General features: G+C 55.7%; 1 protein-coding gene across 4 annotated transcripts in view; it reads right to left on the minus strand.

Moving 5' to 3' along the window:
* The window catches only part of GRAMD1B (GRAM domain containing 1B), a 169,739-nt gene that overhangs the window by 18,692 nt on the left and 132,417 nt on the right, over window positions 1–18,630 (minus strand). For 3 of the 4 annotated variants that reach the window (XM_045860157.1, XM_045860159.1, XM_045860158.1), the window contains 6 exons: window positions 17,275–17,298; window positions 12,847–12,867; window positions 2,597–2,681; window positions 1,976–2,079; window positions 1,148–1,243; window positions 524–604 (listed from right to left, as the gene is read on the minus strand). In XM_045860157.1, the coding sequence (XP_045716113.1) occupies window positions 524–604; window positions 1,148–1,243; window positions 1,976–2,079; window positions 2,597–2,681; window positions 12,847–12,867; window positions 17,275–17,298 (411 nt within the window). The remainder of the gene's footprint in view (window positions 1–523; window positions 605–1,147; window positions 1,244–1,975; window positions 2,080–2,596; window positions 2,682–12,846; window positions 12,868–17,274; window positions 17,299–18,630) is intronic. The other variant, XM_045860156.1, reaches the window with a different exon arrangement.

The raw sequence follows: 18,630 nt of genomic DNA on the forward strand, positions 1-18,630 counted from the left end.
AAACACAAGAGCAGTCAATATTGTTACAAAATTATTCAAACTAGCCAATCTACCCTCCCCTCCCCTGCCTCCCTCCCCTGCCTCATACCTTCCCCTCCCCTGGAAAAACCACACTGCAGGCTCTTGCCCAAGCTTTCCCCAGGCTCTCTGTGCTTCCCCACGGGGCCCTGCGTGGGCTATCTGCACGTTCAAAAACGTACAGAGTCATTTCTCCATCTGCACGTCTCATCACACCCCATTAAAACAAGTCCTGGCACATTTGAAAAGGTGAGTTGAGCACCTAGAGCTGATTGGGACCCAGCTCCAGGCTGTAGAAAGGTTGTTCCCATGGAGACAGGCTCCTCCCAGGACTCCGGTGAACTGGCTGGTGAGAGGGTGAGAAAACTTCCAGGGCCCCTGGGACCAGCCCACGCCCCAGGAAAGCGCAGCCCTCCCCCAACCCAGGGCCCAGGTCCAGGGGAAAGAACACCCAGGCTGGACACGCCTCATCCTCAGGCTGAAGAAGTAGCAGGGCAGCACTTACCTTCTCAAGGAGCGCGTTCTGCCACAGCCGGAACATCATCATGTACGTCCTGTCCCGCGCCCCAAATGAAGTGAAGAAGTGCTACATCGGAAGGGAAAGTCCAACAGGTGTAAGTTAAGACTTACAACATAATGAACGAAGTCACAGTGCTCCTGCTACTGATGTCACCAGCACATATGGACGACAGTCACCTGTGACTGTGGCACAGGTGTGCCAGCAGTGAGGACCACGGATGTGCCACAGCCTCCAGTCCCCACTGGGCTTACGTCCTTCCATAGTCACCTGCTTTCCTCTCCATGTTTGAGGTTTTCATGGCCACAAAATACTTCCTTCACTACCTGCTGGGGCTGGGCATGTGGGCCAGCCCGAGCGGGGAGAAGACCACCCTCACCCACTCACTCCTTTATTCAACGACACAACAAGTACTCTAACACTGGCACGTGCTGGGCACTATTCTGCACGTTTGGGCTGCAACACAAACCAAATGGAAGCAGATCCCGTCTCTCACCCCAGTCCAATGCCTCCCCGCTCCATTAATGTAAGCTAAGTAAGGGCAGAAATAACAGGTCGGGGTACGGGGGTTTAGGGGACGGGGAGCAAGGTCCAAGATGAGACTCCGCTTACCTTTTCTGAATCGGTGCAAACTTGGATGGCATTGGGAATGAGGCGAGCTGTTTTTTCTTTCGTCATGGAGCAGATGTCCTTTAAGCGGACAGTCAGCTAGCATTGCCACCGGGACAGAGAGGGGATCAGAAGCAACGACAGGCGTTAGCACAGTCAGGTGAAGGGCGTTCGTGTGGAACAGTCCAGACAGAGGAACCCAGTGTGTCTAGGTGTCTCGAAACCTCCTGAGAGACCCCCTGGTTCACCCCTGATCTCAGAGGGCACAGGGAGGTGGGGCCCAAGCCTTGCCTGGAGCCCACGGGCACCTCGATTTGTGGTCCAGGAGCCCCCTGCTCACTTCTGCACCATCTAATAAAGGTGCAGAGGTCCTGTTACAGTGTCACAGCAACACGGGGCAGTAGCCCTGGATGGGACCATAAAAGTCACCTAGTTTATCTTTTCCCACTGTATTTTATCAGATGAGGAAACAGGCAAAGAATGCAGGACGAACCTCAAATCATCCAGCTAATTAATTATTAGTGGCAGGATCCAGAAAGCATACAAGCCAGTTTCTCTGAGTGCCGAGGCCAATGCCCTGTTCCTCCACTGTCCTGCCTTCTGCGGTGACTCCTGCCAAGTCTTTGTTTTCAGCAAGTGCTCTCCACACTCTTTTCTACACCCAGGCAGGTAGGAGGGGAGGACATGGTAGGGGGGATCTAGCCACCTAGACTCAGGCACGTGCTTTTGCTAATTACGCAAAGGCTAGGTGGAGCGTGAAGTCAACCATGGGCAGAGAGCAGGAGGCCACAGCCCAGGGGACGGCCCACGGAGGCGGCCCCCGGTCTTTACCAGGGTTTCCCAGCGGAAGATGTTGCTGTAGAAGCAGATCCAATTTTCAGAGAGGTAGAGTCGGCCCTGAAGAAGAATGTCTCTTTGGAGTGCACATGAGTAATCTGTGGGATGGGGAGGGGGACAGAGCTCAGAGGCAGGAAGTACTCGCCGCACACCTCCACAAATCAGGCCTGCCATCCCGCCCACCAGCACCAGGGAACCCAGCCACCACCACCCGGGTGTGTGTGAGCTCATGGCCCAGGGAGTCCCTAGCATCCCACCATCAGGAAAGTGAAGGGTGTGAAATACACAGCTGCCTAGAGAGCGGAGGAGCCAAAAAAGCCTATAGCACCATAGACCACCCCTCCCCAGCCTGAAGCTGCCCCAGCCCGTCACTGCTGAGCCATCTGCAGAGAAAGGAGGGAGTGACACCTGCTATGTGGGGCTCTCTCGAAGCCACCACGCACATGGTGTTTGGCCCCGAGCCCCAGCCACTGGGTCAGTGCTGTGGATAGCCTCTCTCCCTGTTCCCAGACGGACTTCCTTACTTGAGGAACCTCTAGGGAGAGGAGGTCTGAGTGATAGCCCAGAACTCCCAGACTTCCTCCCGGGCCCCAACTCCCACACCACCAGGCTCACCAACGATGAGGCGCTCCGTGTCTGGAAGCTGTTTAAAGAGCTTTCTGAAGTCTTCGTTTCTCTGTTTGTAAGTGGGGCTTAACACCTGTGTGACAGTGGACAAAGTTAGTGGGGCGTCCTTGTTCTGGGTGGTGGGGAGGAAGGGGCAGGGGGGGTGCCTGCCTATGTGTTCAGAAGGCAGAGATGGGGCTCATTATCCCACAGACCATCAGAGGCCAGGGGAGGCAAAGGCAGCTTGGCACGGGGAGGCCACTGTGGAGAGAGTGTGATACTGTCGCAGGCTTTGTACCCAATGCCCATCAATGAGAAAAAGTCAAACATACCACTTAGTGGGCCCATATGAAAGCCCAAGAAGACAGAGGAACGGGGTCACCTCCAGGGAGCCCCCTGGCACCCCCCCATGTCAGCTATAGCTGTTCTGCCTTCCACTGGCAGGAGCACTCCCTTGACAGTGAAGCAGGGGCCCAAAGGGGCTGCCTACCCCTCACCCCAGCAGGACTCAGAACATCACAGTGCTCAACACAGTCCCCAGAAGAAGGTATCATGATAACACTTGCTGCGTGTGAAGTTCATGACTGGGAAAAACATAATAAAACATAAGACTAGTACAATGTTATACACATCAGTCATATCATGGGGAGGAGTCCTACTTTTCCAAAGACTGTACTAACCAAAGTCACAAAACTGGTATAAGGATAAGCACCCAGTAGAGAATTTAAAACTACATCTGGCAGCGAGAGGCACCCAAACTCATTCCCTCACCATCCTTTGTAAGATTATCTAATTCAACCCTTATCACTGAGGAAACTAAGGCCAGAGAGAAGTCTCCCCTTGCCCAGGGTCCCCCAGCTGGTCAATGGCAGATCTCTCGATCGCTGGTCCCGTGCTCACCTCCTACCACTGCCTGTGCTTCCAGATGCCCTGTGTCAGCTTTGCTTTTGGAGTGTCTCAGTTACAGACTAACGTAAATTATCCTGGCAAATCCTCCTCAGAAATACTGGGTGGGCCAAAAAGTCCATTTAGTTTTCTCCTCAAAATAAAAAACACATTTTTTCATTTTTACCAGTAGCTTTATTGATTTGGGTATTTTGAGTATGTCGGCTATCTCCCACATGGTATAATGATTGTTCTCAATGTATCGATTTGATTGCTATGAACTTCAACTGGTCTACCTGACCACAGAGCATCGTCCAGTGAGAAATCTCCAGCATGAAACTTCACAAACCACTTTTGACACATTCAATCAGTCACAGCACCTTCTCCATACACTGCACAAGTCTTTTTTTAGGTATTGCAGTTGTGTTTTTACCTTTCTTGAAATAATAAAGCACAATACACTAAAATTTTGTGTATTTTCTTCCATCTTCAGTAGTAACATGGCTGCACAGAAATTCACCAATTTTGATAAATTTTAAATGCATACTGATATGGCAGCTGTCACAATACAATCTAACAAAATTTTTTCAAATGAAGTTCAAGGCAAGTTAAGTGCTACCAGAGAGCCATTATACAGCAAAAAAAAAAAAAAAAACTAAACAAAATTTTGGCCAACCCAATACCATGAGCCAGTTGGACACACAAAAATCTTGCTCCTTCAAAGCTCACAAACTTAAAAACAAACAAACAAACAAAAAAACCCAATGCTCTGCAGATGAAAGGCACCAATGACCATAACGGTGCAGGAAGAGCCATGCACCGCAGCTGAGAGGCGCCTGCGCTCCACCCGGCAGACGGCTGACCTGCTTCTCCCAGGAGCACATGCGAGCAGATAGCTGTCCCAGGGCCTGGGGGGTGGGCAGACGAGTCGTGGCCATTTACACCTTCTCACCCACTGTCCCGGGGACCCCCAGCCTACAGGTCTGCGGCCAGGGCATGGGTTTCAAACGTCAGGTTTTGTTTTCTGCAAAGTGGATGGCCCACAGGGAAGTGGGGGCTGCGGCCCTGCCGCACTCACAGTGCGCACTGACAGCGGAGCTGAGCAGCCCACGGCTCCTGTGCCCGCACAGGAGCATCCCAGGAGCTTGGACAAGGGAAAGAAAGTGACGTGACTCCCATGTGGAGACGCTTTCCAGAAGTGAGAGAGGGAAGAGAATGCTGTTAAATGCTTTCCCTTGAATTAATTTGAATTTTAAACTTTTGTTTTGGCTTGCTTATAAAAGGAGTTTTACTTGCCACCATGGACGCCTGGCTACTACCCCAAAGGTAGTAGTAGCCAGTTAGGATTCTTCTGTGTTGCAGAATCCTAAACTTTGAATATCACCTGCCATGTGTTTGAACCAAGTATTAGGGGGTGACTGTATGGAAGCCAGCCAACCCTACGATTTCTGTGGCCAGAAAAGACCCCAGAATACATGTGTCTGGCCCCTATTTTACTTCCACAGTGACCCTGAGACAGCCGCTCTCCACGGATGTCTGGCCTCACAGGACGGAGACCACACTGAAGAGCCCAAGTGGACGCTCACTCCATTCCCGACTATGTCTGCGTGACCTCCGGAGCTGCAACCAGCTGCAGGGGATGAGTCACCGCCATGCACCTGGCACTGCCACGGGCCCTTCGCACTCAGCGCTCCACCTGCCCGCAGGGTGTGGGTTACCCTGTCTGACACATGAGGAAGCTGAGGCACAAAGAAGTGGAGCAACTTGCCCAAAGAACTGTGGTCACTACGTGGGAGTGTAGACTACAACTGCAGGGAGTCCAACCCATCACTCCGCCTGGCCTCAGGGTCACTGTGCCGGGTAAGTGTGAAACGACAGAGACACCCCATCGTCGTGCTCTCTTGGGGAGGAGACATTCACCTGCTCGGGGCTGCCCACAGACTCCCCTGCCCAGAGGCAGGTCTTTTGATGGGGGGAGGGGTGGGAGACAATCTAATCCAAACCCTTACATTACTGACAAGAGAACGAAGTCAGTCTGGACCCCCCTCCCCAGTTGCAGGGCTAAGCGGGGAGTGACAGGGTGCACGGGCCTGTCACCCAGACACAGAGACCTGAGGGCACACACTCACGGCTGGGACGTCCTCAGGTCCACTCCAGCAGCGGAGCTCCACCTCAGCAGGGACCTCCACAGCCTTCCTCAGGCACCACTGCGGAAGCCGGTCGTCCAGTTCCAGCAGGAGGCTCGAGAGCACCCCAGATTCCGCCAGAGATTCCATCGTTCCCCAGAGCTACACCTCTCACTGGAGCCCAGCAGCTGGAGCCCTGCTTCCCTGCTGCCCCCTCAGGATGCAAACAGGTACGCCTGAGCTGAATGCAGGAGGGTGACCTGGCTCCGAGGCAGAGGGTCTATGTGCCCCTGGGGGGTCTCCTAGAGCTCTGCTCTCAGCACAGTTTCACAGGTGGGAGGGTGTGGTCAACACGGTTCTTTGGACAGACTTGCTCACTGGGCTCCCATGGCTGGGTTTTGCTTCACCCCGCTTGTCCCCCACAGTGCGTCGGTCTTCGAGCCAAGTGTGACCCAGAGGGGATGGATTGGAGCCCCTCCTCCTGGTCAGTGGGCACAGCCACTCCGGGATGCCAGCAGAGGCCAGAAGAGTAGTTGACACGGCAGGTACACAGGGCTAGCTGCAGACTCTGAATGGCAAGCCCCAGGTAGACAGGCAAACTGCACAGGAAGAGTGTGACCCCACAGCCAAGTCCAGAGGCCCACCCCACAGGTTACTCACGCATGGCAGAGTGGCTCATAGTTGCTCTGAAACTCCAGGGAGAGAACCAGCGCCCAGCCCTGCAGCTCTGTCTGGCCTGGCCTGTACTCAGTCCATTCAGTGTGCAGTCTCTACTCTGGGCGGACACGGGTCACTGTGACTCACTGCCCTCACCCGGCAGAGCAGCTACCAGTGCCTCTGGCAACAGAGCCTGTGCTCAACCCCACCCCTGCACACACCCCTTTCCTCCAGGACCTTATTCCTCTCTGCTGGCCAGCAAACAACTTCTTTGTTAGACTCGCTGTGGAGGGGGGCGGGGGTGGAGGCAGGATGGGTGGGTGGGCAGGGCCAGAGCCCTACACATGCTTCACGTTACAGAATCTGGTGAGGGTGCTGGCCAATGTCCTGCAGTAACCCTGGCCTGGCCTGGCCTGGCCTCCAGCAGATGTTTCCTGCAATGGAAAGTAGCTGGTCTCTGTGCCAAGTGGGGGAGGGGGATGTGAAGGTACGGGGTGCTGCTGTTGTGATGAAATCTGAAGTTTGAGATGCAAACAGCCAGTGACTCTTTAGGGACACACTCTCCCCTTGCCGATCCGACCATTCACTAAATTCCCTGCAGCTGCAGCTGCAGCAGCAGCAGCAGATTTGGAACTTTAACTCCTCTCATTGCAGATGTGCTGCCAGATGGTGCTGCAGGGAGAAGGTGAGGTCCACCACCCCTGAGGCATCTCCTTTCTTTCCAGAGGCCCTGCCCTGCCTCCAGCACTAGCAGTGGGGGGGGATCAAGGTCAGGAGGATTCCTAGGCAGCTCACAACCTGAGGGCCAAGTGGCAATACTAAGAACAGAGAATTTGGCTCCAGGTCAAAAGGAGAGAGCCCAACGCACAGAAGTGTGCGGAGATCTCCAGGAGAAATGGGAGCCTGCCAGTGAGGGAAACAGGAGCTCCAGACAGAGAAGCGGGAGCAGGAGTCCATAGCACAGGCTGGGGAGACGTTCGCTCCCTGGAAAGGCCAGACCTTTGAAAGTAACAGGCCCCTCCCACACCCTAACCTAGCGCTGCCCCCTGTGCCAGGAGGGTCTCACACCTGCCTGGGATGACTGACGGCTGCAGCCTTTGTCCCAGGAGCCTCAGCAATTTGATGCACAGCACTCAGACCTTCCTGTGCTTAAAGATGACCCATGAATGCACTGAAAGTGAGGAATCTTGACTCCCAAACCCAAAGATTGGGACTCAGAGGAACCTAAGGTCTCTCCGGGGAACAGTGCTGGAGGAAGCAGAGGAAAAGTCTGAACACTTCTGCAGACTCCTCTACTCCTCTCAGCGTATACCCCTGGGCCCGGCTGGGGTCTCCCTCCATCCCACCACCACCTTCTCCAGGGAGGGTGGATGCCCAAACAGCTTTAAAGCACCTACAGCACTCAGCGTGGTTGTTTCAGCTGCTGGCTGCTCAGAAACACTGCAGGGGATGAGTGTGCTCCCCACCACCCCCAACACTGTTCCTGCGGACCCAGTGCCTCACGTGCACCCGCCCATAGGCTCCCCGACGCACACGTGTGGGCTTGGGGTGCCCAGTCCCCACCACATTCTCCCAGTCACACACTGGAGCTGCTCCCTGCCCTGCGTGTGTCAGCCCCGTCCTCGCGGTCTAAAGAGAGATTCATGAGCTCCATTTGCCAGGCAACCAGGTGCTTCTGTCCTGGGCCACACAGACCCCAAGACCTAGGCCCACAAGGGCTCATTCTACAGTGCTTCCTCGGAAACATCTGACTATTGCTGTGGCCAAACGTGGAGATGACCGCTGGGGTTGCCACGGAGTAAAGCAGGTGCAGGGTCAGCCTTTGTCTCCTACGCCCCCTCCCACAGTCAGCCAGGCAGGGCTGGGCAGGGCAGGGCCGGGCTGGGCAACAGCGGTCGGCGTCTGAGCACAGGGAACTAGCCCTGAGCTAAACATTAACTCTGTGGCAAACACTGGGCGCTGGGACCAAGTGGTGCCCCCTCTTGGGGCACAGCAGGGGGAGGCAGGGTGGGAAGGAGCCCAGGAGAAAAACAGGCAGATTCTGGCAGAGAATTGGCCTCATCTAGGAAGACACTAGTTAAGACTCTCAAAGGAAACCCTGGCCTTTCAACCCAACCAAATCGGGGCGGGGGGAGCCAGATGGGAGATAAAGAGACGGGGTGGGGGAGTGACTGGGCCCTGAGAGAAGCCACAGGGTGGGAGTGGTGTGATGCAAGAAGGTACAGTACAGTGGGGAGGGGTGTGGTCTCCCCAGGAGATTGGACCACTCTGTGGCAAGTTAAGAACAACTGAAGGGGGACAGGAAGACTCTTCCAAACAAAGGGGAAATAACAGAGGGGAGGCAAACAGAAGTGGGGGAAACAGAGTCAGTCCCCAGAAAACAACAGCAGGCTACCAAGGTTGGCAGCAGCAGGGTGCTGCACTGCCACTCCGGTTCCCAAGGGTGCCCATTTCATTCCTGTAAAGCTCTCTTCCTCTGGTTCTTAATCCCAGGCCTGCCAGATACCTTGGCCTTAGTGCAACATGGACACCGCCCCTTCCTCACTGGGAGAGCCAGCTTCTGACCCCAGGCCAGCTGCCAGGGTCCAGGCGCTTGTCCTCTGAGCATAGGAGCGCTCCTTCCTCGGGTGGCTTTGGAGGGGACGGACCCCAGAGAGAGAGGTGAGGCACGTGAGGATGCTGCCTCCGCCTACCCGAGGCACCAGGGAGATGACCTCTGCCACCATCTGCCTCCTGCTCCTCAACACAAGCCCACTGCACCCCGCAGAGCCATCTTCAGGGACAGCCTGCAGCCTTTTGGCCTCCAGCTCTGTCCTCGGACCCCTGCTGAAGCCAAAGCCCCCTTTCTGCTTATCCCTCCATCACAGCTGCATTGGGGCTGCATCCCCCACGCTGGGGGCCATGACGGCTGAAACTGGGATGGTGGAGTGAGAGACGTAGTTGTGATTAGGCCTGGGATGGACGTGGCCAGCTGCAGAGGACACCACCTTCAAACCTCACCCTTCACCTAACAGCCCTGCCTCAGCCTCGCCCCGTGCCCCTGGGGTCCAACCACTTGTGATCCACTGTTTAAGCCAAGGTACTTTGTCATCATGAGCGGATAAAATGCAGAGACAGACAGATGAAGGAGGCGGCTGTGAGTGGGCGGAGAGGTGCTGGGCGGCGGCTTCTCTCATCAGACCCAGCCTGTCTACCTAGTGGGCCGGCCATCCCGCCCTGACTCCCGCTGGCCTGAGTCTGGCCGGGGCGTCTCCATGCGTCCCTCGGGCTGGGCCTGCAAAGCCTTCACCTATCTTCAGGACTTCCAGTGCAAGGATGGGGCCTCTGGCTGCACAGAAGCTGCCACCACTCCACTAGTGTCAGGAGGGACACTGTAAAGAGGACGTCAGCGGTGCCGAGAATGGGACATGGGTCAGAGTCCAGCCGTCCAGGAGATACAGAGGCTGGTACAGGGACTGGGCAGGTGAAGGGAAAACAGAGAAGCGGGCCAGAGCCACAGGGGCAGGGCAAGGGCCTCCTAAAAACTGTGGAGAGATTCCTGGGAGGCAGTTCTGCAGCCCGGTGGTGGGGTGGGGGGGATTGAGCTGAAGTTTCCTGGTGGGGCATTTGCACGCCAGAGCAGACACACACACGCTGCACTGAAGGAGCAAGGTAGCCACCCAAGGGCACCTGTGCCCACGTGCAGGGACCCAGGTGGCTCTGAGATAACACCCAGGTCACAGCTTCTGGATGAAACCAGGCAATCACATGAGGAGAAGAGCCACACTCCAGCCCAGGGTCCCGTCAGACTGGGCACACCTGGGGGTGACGCCTGCCACATGGAGCAGATACCCCGAAGGGAAGAGCCCAGGGCCAGAGCCAGAGCTCTGGTCTGGGCCCTGGGAGGGCAAGGGTTTCACTGGGCAGGGGAGGGGCCCGAAGGTACTTGAAGCATCCTCTCCAGGGCTCTAACCACTGTGGCAGGTGCTGACTCTTCTTTGGACATAAAAGCACATGACAACCCTGGCTGGTGTGGCTGGCCTTTGAACTGAAATGTTGCCAGTTCGATTCCCAGTCAGGGCACATGCCTGGGTTGTGGGCCAGGTCACCAGTAGAGGGTGCATGAGAAGCAACCACATATTGATGTTTCTCTCCCTCTCTTTCTCCTTCCTTTCCCCTCTCTCTAAAAATAAACACATTAAATCTTTTTTTTTTAAATAAAAACACATGACAAAAGAATGAGAAGGTAAACTGGACACAGCTGACATCCGAGGCTCAGGCCAGCTGGAGGTCCCTTGTCATTTCTCAGCTTCAGCCTCAGAGGAAGATTAGCACAACCAAGAAGAGGGCAGTAACTGGCCCTGGAGAGCAGACACAGGAGCCACATCTGCCTGGTGACCCTAAATCGGGGAGCAGAGGAGGAGGGAGCAGCAGTAGGACATTTCCAGCTGGGTCCTAGGATGGCTGGTACCACTGAGAATGTGGAAGGACCCCCAGTGCGGCAGCCTGAGGCCCCTGCACACTCAGCCACTGATATGATGCTCCTGATATTCACTCAGGGTGAGGGCGGAGGGTGAAAAGAGGGTGAGAGGCAGGGAAGGCCTGGGATCCACGTGTTCTGCAGATGGTTTTGTAAGCTTGGCAGAGTTAGTCGGGGCTGACTGCCTCCACACGTCTCCAGTGGCTGGGGTAGTCAGACAGGAAGCAGGTCCCCAGCCCTGCCCAGCTCCCCTGATCTCCCTCATGTATCTGTCATCAAAACCCTTGACTCCTGGGCCCTTCGGTGGCAGCTCACCCTGCAGCCAAGAGGCTGCATGTACTTCTAGCTGTCCCTCTGCTGAGTGCTCAGATGCCAGCTCGTATGTGCGGGGCTGAGGGAGAGGAAGTCAGAGGTGAAGGGACAGGAGAAAGACAGGACAGAGCAAAGTCCGCAAGAATCACAGAGAGAGGGCCAGCCAGGAGACTGGAAACCAGAGGGAAGAGGTAAAATAGAGGTGGGGAAGGAAAAGGGAAGTCAGAGCAGAAAGGGCACGGAAGGAATCAGGGAAAGGGAAAGCATGACGTGGGCCTGGTGCAAAGCGACAAGGAAGGAGGAGAGTGCAGCCACCAGGACAGGCCTGCGGGCCCCGGTGTGAGCGTTTCCACTAACATCCACAGCCAAGTGTCTCCGGTCCACTCGGACATGGACTTTGCAAGACAGCTCAAAAGGGTGGAAGGTTTCGTGGGGTCAAGGATGTGAAATCCCACCTCTTGCTCCTTCACTGCTCCCCCTACCCCAAAGGACCTGTGCTCTATGCAGCAGGGAGGCCGTGAGGCCAGGGAAGGGCCTGGGGAGGGGGCGGCCAAGGTGGCAGGATGGGAAGGAAGAGTTGAAGCTGCCCGCTCCCCCTGTGCCCCCATAGGCCATCTCAGCCCTCACCTCCCCACATCGGTACAGCCCCCGCCTCTGCCTTGTCTGTGCTTCATTGGGCTAAGTCAGGCAGATTGATCAATGCATGGAGCCACCGCCCCGGGGTGGGCAGGCTGCTGTGGAGCAGGCGGGAAGCCTCGGGCCGGCCACTGGCATGTGGGGAACATTTGGGGAATCACTGAGTTGAGTAGAGACATCCCTGTGCCCCACCCCCCAAGTGATTCTGACCCAAGTCCCTGCCTTAAACCCAAGCGTCTCCCTATCCCATCCCCAGAGTGTCTTCAACTTCTGTCGCCCACAGCCACCCTGTCCCACCCCTTGTCCAAGCCCACGTGACCTGCTGGAGCAGAGCCTGGGGCTCAGGAACAGGGGAAGATGGCGACCGAGTGACCCCTCAGGATCAAGTGGGAGCAGCAGTGCCAGGGGCCTGGCAGGGAGGTGAGGTCAGACCACGGGGCAAATGGCTAGCTCCTCCACTGTGCAGTCCCAGGCGGGAGCCCCCCCACCCCCCCGACAGGCCAGCAGAGACCTCGGTTCCCCACTCCTCCGGGGACATGTCAACAACCTGAGGCCCCGTCTGCATAGTGAGGAGAGGCAGCCCCACCATGCAGTTTCCGGGCCTGGGGCAGCGGGCCAAACTGCCCCACAGAGGCCCCCAGGCTTCATTCAGCTCCACCACAGACACAACTGTGAGGGTGTCTCTAGAAGGGGCTTCTGAGGTACACCCAGGGGTGGGGGTCCAAATGCCACTACATGGGACAGTCTCTGTACTACTGGGGGAAATTCTTCCCTGCATCTCTCCCCACGTAGACATGTGGGGTTAAAGACACGAGAGCCCTCAGCTGTGTCCAGGGCTGTCTCCGTGGCAGAATTCTGTTGGTCTGCCCCGGCTGGTCTCTTCCAGGAAGTCTGTCTGCAGGGGCATGGCCAGGAGTCCAGGGCAGGATGAGGTGTGCCCAGCCCCCTTGGGTGCCCTGAATGAAACCCGCCCTTCCAGGAGCCCTGCCCTGTGGCAGAGCAGCACTGCCATGTCTGGTGTTTGATGGAGGGCTGGTCGGGGCAGAGGCCCACCTGCCTGAGCCCCTGCGTCTGCTCAGACCACAGACAGCGCCCCCTCCCGCATGCCACACTTCTCCATCCCCAACCATGTCCCCATCCCTCCCACTCACGCGCACCCACAAGAACAGAAATGGGATACTTACATTATACCAGCTCTGGCTTTTCTGAAAGGACAAAATAAAAGAGGAAGTCACGTTAGTCAGGGAAGAGATGGTGGGCGCAGCCAGGCTCTCCTGGCTCTGGAGGGCAGGTGACACAGACAGCAGGGCGGCAGCGAGGAGTCCAAATGCAGCTGAACACTCCCCAAGGGCTGCTCAGGAGAGCCCTCCTTTCTCAAGGCAGCTCCGAAGGAAGGCCGGGGGCAGCCCATGCTGGCAGCTCTGCCGCGCTGGGGGGACAGGCAGTGGCAGCACCAGCCAGAGCTCAACCAGAAAGGAGTCGGAGCCCCATCACAAGGTTCTTCTGATGGGGGACAGGATGCGGGGCAGGCATCCAAGACCCAGTCCCCAATGGGCCCTGACCAGAAGCAAAGTGCTGAGGGAGACCACCGGCCTCCCGCTGCTGTCAGCCCCTCTGCAGAAGGCAGGCAGAATGCCTGGGTGTGAGGGGGGAAGGGACTGCCTGGAACCCTCCCAATCCCGTTGTCAGCGAGCAGCTGAGCCTGTTCCCACTCCTGCTCAGCAACTGACTGTGTCCTCAGTGGTACCGGCAGGGGTGGGGCTCTGCACCGGGAGGGAAGCTAGAGCACATAACTGCTAACTGTCCCCCCAAAGTGCAGCACCACAATTCAACCAGCAAAACCAGACTCCACCCCAGCTCCAGAATGCCAGTGCTCTCCATTCCCAGCCCAGGTAACTGAAAGGTGTTTAGGGGGAAGCGGGGAAGGCTAAGGCTATGCCTTGTCTCTCTGATCTCATGGGCCTGGGGGCCTTCACGCACATCCCACCAGGAAGGCAGACGGCACTGAGGAACAGACGTGTGCACACATGTGCAAACACTCGCCTAGGCCCCATCCTTCGAGGTGCAGATCCAACACATTCAGATTGGGGCTGGAGTGTTGCCAGTTGTAAAAAGCTGGCCAAGGGCGTAATCCAGGTGTAGTCACTAGGGGAAGGGAACGCTGCCTGCAGCTTGACATTGTAACTGTGGGCAGAGCTGCGGATCTTGGGCATAGTTAACCGCCCCTGTCCCCTCCCTCTGGTGCTAAGGGCCCACTGTCTCAGAATGTCCACTGCGGGCAGCGGCTAGTGGGTACAGGGTGAGTGAGCGTGTGTGTGGTGAGGAAGGCGTGGCCATGGGACCTCCCCTCCCCAGCTCTCCTATTCCAGCAGAAGCTCCACAGAGACTCTCCCCCATCACCTGGAAGGGCAGTGTGAGTGAGGAACACAGGCATGGGCTCTGCTGCCTCTGACTGGCTTTGTTTCAACCTCATATCTGAGCTCAATGGCCAGAATATGGCCAGACGGGCAGAAGGCAAGGCAGGCCCTCCATCTCCCCAGCTAGATGCTTTCCAAGGCCATTTCCAGACAGAGGCAGCCGCTATGGCCCACCTGGAAGTCACGTACTCCCACCATTGCCTCGTCTCCTCCTGTGAACCAAAGGCCACAGCAGGTAGAGGGGCCAAATCCAAATGTCTGACACCAACCACCTCACCACCGAGGGACTTACTATCACACGGGAATCCTGAAGTGGAATCGAAAGTCAGCCTGCAGGTGTTTCCACACTGGGACACTGAATTCCTGGGCCCTGACGCTGTGGTCGCAGGCCCTGAGGCTGCGCAGATACTCATTCAAGCACTTTCCCCAGCAGTGAAAGGCATGCGTTGGGAGCTGCCCGCCCCTTGGCCAATAGTTTGCCTGTATTTCATCACCCCAGCCAGATCATCTGCCCCGGCTTCACAGCTGAGAACCTCTCTCTCACCTGCCCCTAGCTCCCTGCCACCTTCTTGTCCTAATCTTCACATAAGACCCTGGGAGGAAAAGGGCAGCAGAACTTGGGCTGGGTAGGGGGACCCAAGGTCCTTCCTGATTACTGCTACGCAGTGCTCTCCCCTCTGCCTCAGGCAACAGAAGAAGTCCTGGCACACAAATGCATGTCCCTTCTAAATCTGTGACAGAGAACTTCTAAGGGTCAAAGACCCACAACAGGAGCTGTGCCTCTCCTCTGACTCGCCTTGTGATCTCGTTGTGTGAAACATTTGCTGTTTTGTGAAGGGGCTTAAAAATGTGTGTTCTCAAGGGCAAAAACAGGAAATATGAGAAGGGACCCCCAAAACTGGAATTTATTTACAAAAAAATGTGCATTTATCCTTACATGTTCAAACTTCAGTTACCTTCAAAGTACTCTCCATTTGATGCAGTATATCTATTGAGATTTTTTTCCATTGCTTAAATCAATTTTTGAACTCGTTAATTTTGATGCCTTTTAGTGCTTCTGCCATTTTTTGTTTCACCTCTTTCACATGGGCAAAACATCTTTGAGGACTTCTTTCAGCTGGGTAAACAAGAGAAGTACCTCAGGGTGAGATTGGGTGAATAGGGAGGGTGGGACACAGGGGTCAAGCCATTTTGGTCAAAAACTGCTGAACACTGAGTGAGGTGCGGGCAGGTGTGCTTGTAAATCACCCATCATGAAATGGGCAAATGCACTGAAAGGGTCTTCAAAAAAAAAAATTGACTTAAGCCAAACACAGCCTCTTACAACACCACCAGCGGGTATGCTGATACAGATGGGTTCCTAGAACACCCAGCTAGTGGGGGAAGCCTATACTCAAGTGGCCTGCTCTCCAGAAGATAATTCCAGTTTTTGGGGGGGTTCCCCCTCATATACCATAGAGAGTAAGGATTTTTATCTTGTTCCTCAGCATGGGCCACCTCTGCCCAGCTATTTCTGGGCAGATTCTTATCTGCTACCACTGAGGTGCCACTGGAAACACTAGGCACCCTCCTCCAGCCTAATCCATGGTAGTCCCTGAGAATACCCATTGTGGGCTTGAGTTTCTGAACTCTGACCTGCCTCTTGAATTCAAATTTTAGAGACTGAAGGCTCTGTTCTACCAGGACTGAGTCCTGATGGGCTGGGGAGGGGGAGGGGCGCGCAGCTTGTGGGGGCCTCAGCAGGCGAGGGCAGGGTAGTTTGTTGGTAGGAGGGAGGCTGCCTGCTTTGTGAGCTCACTGAGATGCCCCTTCGTGGGCCAGAGGCATGGGGAGACCAGAACCTCAGAATGGGAGTGAGGGCTTTTCTAACAAGTTGTAAATTGAATTGGCTAATAGGGGAGGAGGCGTTACCAGTAGAAAGACTGTCTGGAGTTCCAGGGAGGCTCCCCTATTGGCCAAGACAATGGCAGGGGGAGGTTCTTACACTGAGAGCACAGAAAACTAGAAATATCAATGAATAGGGCCTGAGCACAAAAAGCTAGCAAGATAACTGATAGAAAAGATAGCCCTACCCACCCCTTCTGGTACCAGATTGGGGTGGGACCAGGGAAAGGCAGGCACATGTGCCATAGGAGTTAAAATTTGTGCAGGGAGAAGTGCTAGACCAGAGAAACCTGTCAGCCTAGCCTGCGGAAAGAACAGACTGCTTGGGAGGTGAGCCTCCCCGAAGTACTCGAAAGTTTGGGAAGCTGATTGGTTATTTTGAGAAAGCACTTGGCCTGCCCACACCCAAAACAAATGTAGTCCCAGGGGAACAGAGCGCGTGTGCTCTGTTGTGACGTGCGCTTGTGCATGCACTAGACTTGCGCAGTGCACTCACCTGTTCTCTCCATGGGCCACGTGGCTGTCGTAGTCTCGGAGTGCATAGCCTCCAGGAGGGAGTCTCTTAGTCTCCTCCTTCTACCTCTCTTCTCTCCTCTCCCCTCCCTCGTTCGTGTGCACGCACTTTTGCCTTCCTGGTGAGGCACTGGCCAGTAGGTACTCTCCTGGGAGTACATGATCTTTTGGCCTTGGAAGCCACATAGCCCATGGCCGTGCAGACTCTACACGCAGGCTCCAGGGCAGAGCCTTAAATGCACAGCAGCCTGGGACAAGCTACACGAACTGGATTGGGACTATGACTGCTAAGCAGCTGCCTGCAGACTCTGAAGGGCTGTACTTGAAATTGGACCAGGAACTCGGGACACTGGCCTTTGTCTTGGCCTTGCTGAGGACACGGTTGGACATTTTCCATGGCAGAGACGGGAGCCCACCATTCTCCCAGGTTGTACAGCACCTGCATAAAACCCTCTTTCCTTCTGTACCAGCATCTGCCTCCTGAGTTTGGCTTTATGGTGGCAGGCAGCTGAACCTCATTATTTTGTTTTGTTAAGTTACAGAAGGAGTCAGGAAAAGTACCCAAAGACGGAGCTGCCACGGGTGGGGAGCTGAGCAGAGGTCATTTCTATTGCCTCCTAGAAGAGGTCTGAAGAGCAAGCACCTACGGGAATACAAGGCCCCTGGGCAGAGACACAGTCCCCTAAAATCATCTCCCCAGTGCAGGGGGTCCGGGGACTGGAAGACTCAGATGAGGGGGCAAAAGCAGGTAGGAGTAGCTCTACATCTAATAGAAGTTAGGAGAAAAAAACTTCTTACTTTGATCAGGTTAAGTCTGTCATACTGAAAAGAAAACCACAAAAATGAGGAATGAAAAACGGGAAAAGTCAAGGGGAAAAAAGGCCCAGGGACCCAGAGCCAAGGTGACGCAGCGCACCCAGCGGCCATCCTAGATCAGGGAGCTGGTAAGAGCGGGAGACGGCCGCTGGCTCCCTCTAGTGGCCCCAAACCGGCACTACAGAGCGGAAGCTGGCGGGTAGCACAGACTCCAAGGGTCCTGGGTAGTAGAAATGAGCCTTGACGTCTTTTAGCCCCACTGCACTGGTCAGGGCTGCCCCCGAGGCCAGCCTCATCAGTGCAGTTTCAGATTTACAGGGGAGGGACACTACTGATCCACTAATTCAGCCCCCACAGAGAGGCCCAAGGAGACATGGAGGCCGGAGGAAGGAAGACAGACACTAAGCGGGAGGCCAGCTCTGGGGGCGGTGGAAGCTCTCTCCAGTCCCGCCAAGAGTAATGCAGTTGCCTCCTCCAGGAGGTGGACTGAGACAGGGAGTGCGGTGGCCTGGCTGGGATAACACTGACAGGAGCTCCAGCCACCAGCCCCCTTGCCACAGAAACACGCGGTCCACCTGAGACCATGCCCCCAGAGGGGGAGGGGGTCTCTCCCCACCACACAAGCACATTCTCCTTCTCTCTCCACCTCACCTCTACCACTTTCCCTCACTTCCTGCTCCCAGCCGTGACCTGGGGAAAACCTAACTCTAAAGTCTGTGTGTCCCACACACCCATTTCCCAGACCTGGAGTGTAGGGTGCCCCTCCCCCACGTCAGCCTTGTTTTAACTGCACTTAAAGGATGGTGCTGTTGGTGGCACGGTCATGACTGGTGGGAGAATGTGGTGGAGAGGTGGCCATCCAAAGCCAGGGACTGGAGGGTGTGTGTCCACTGGGGCTGGCACTGCCTCAGCCTCGCTCCTCAGAGGGAAGGAAAACCCGAGTCTTTCAGTGACCTCCCCCTTAGCTCCTTATGAAAGGGGCCAAAATTAATGCTCAATTCACACTCAGCTCATGGTCACTTCTTCATGCCCCATGGTGCCTTTCCGAAATCTCAGAGCCCAGGCCTGACTCAGTGCCCTGGCTCTCTGAGACATATCTAGCCACCTGCTCCTAAACAAGTCTCCGCCCCCGAACTCACCCAGCTACACCAGGGCTTCTCCTTTCAGGCTTGATTGTGGATAATCTAAGTAGTTTCTTATCCCCCTTCTCCGACTGTGTTCTGCCTGAGGGTGAGGAATCTGGTTTCACATTCCTTTTCCAAAGACCTACTTGGGAGATTTTAACAAATCCTCATTACTGAAAACTCCCCTCAACCTGCCTCCTGAGGACAAGAGGCA

Source organism: Phyllostomus hastatus, unplaced genomic scaffold, assembly GCF_019186645.2.
Source record: "Phyllostomus hastatus isolate PE091 unplaced genomic scaffold, TTU_PhHast_1.1 phas_scaffold_193, whole genome shotgun sequence".
NCBI classification, from domain to species: Eukaryota; Metazoa; Chordata; class Mammalia; order Chiroptera; family Phyllostomidae; genus Phyllostomus; species Phyllostomus hastatus.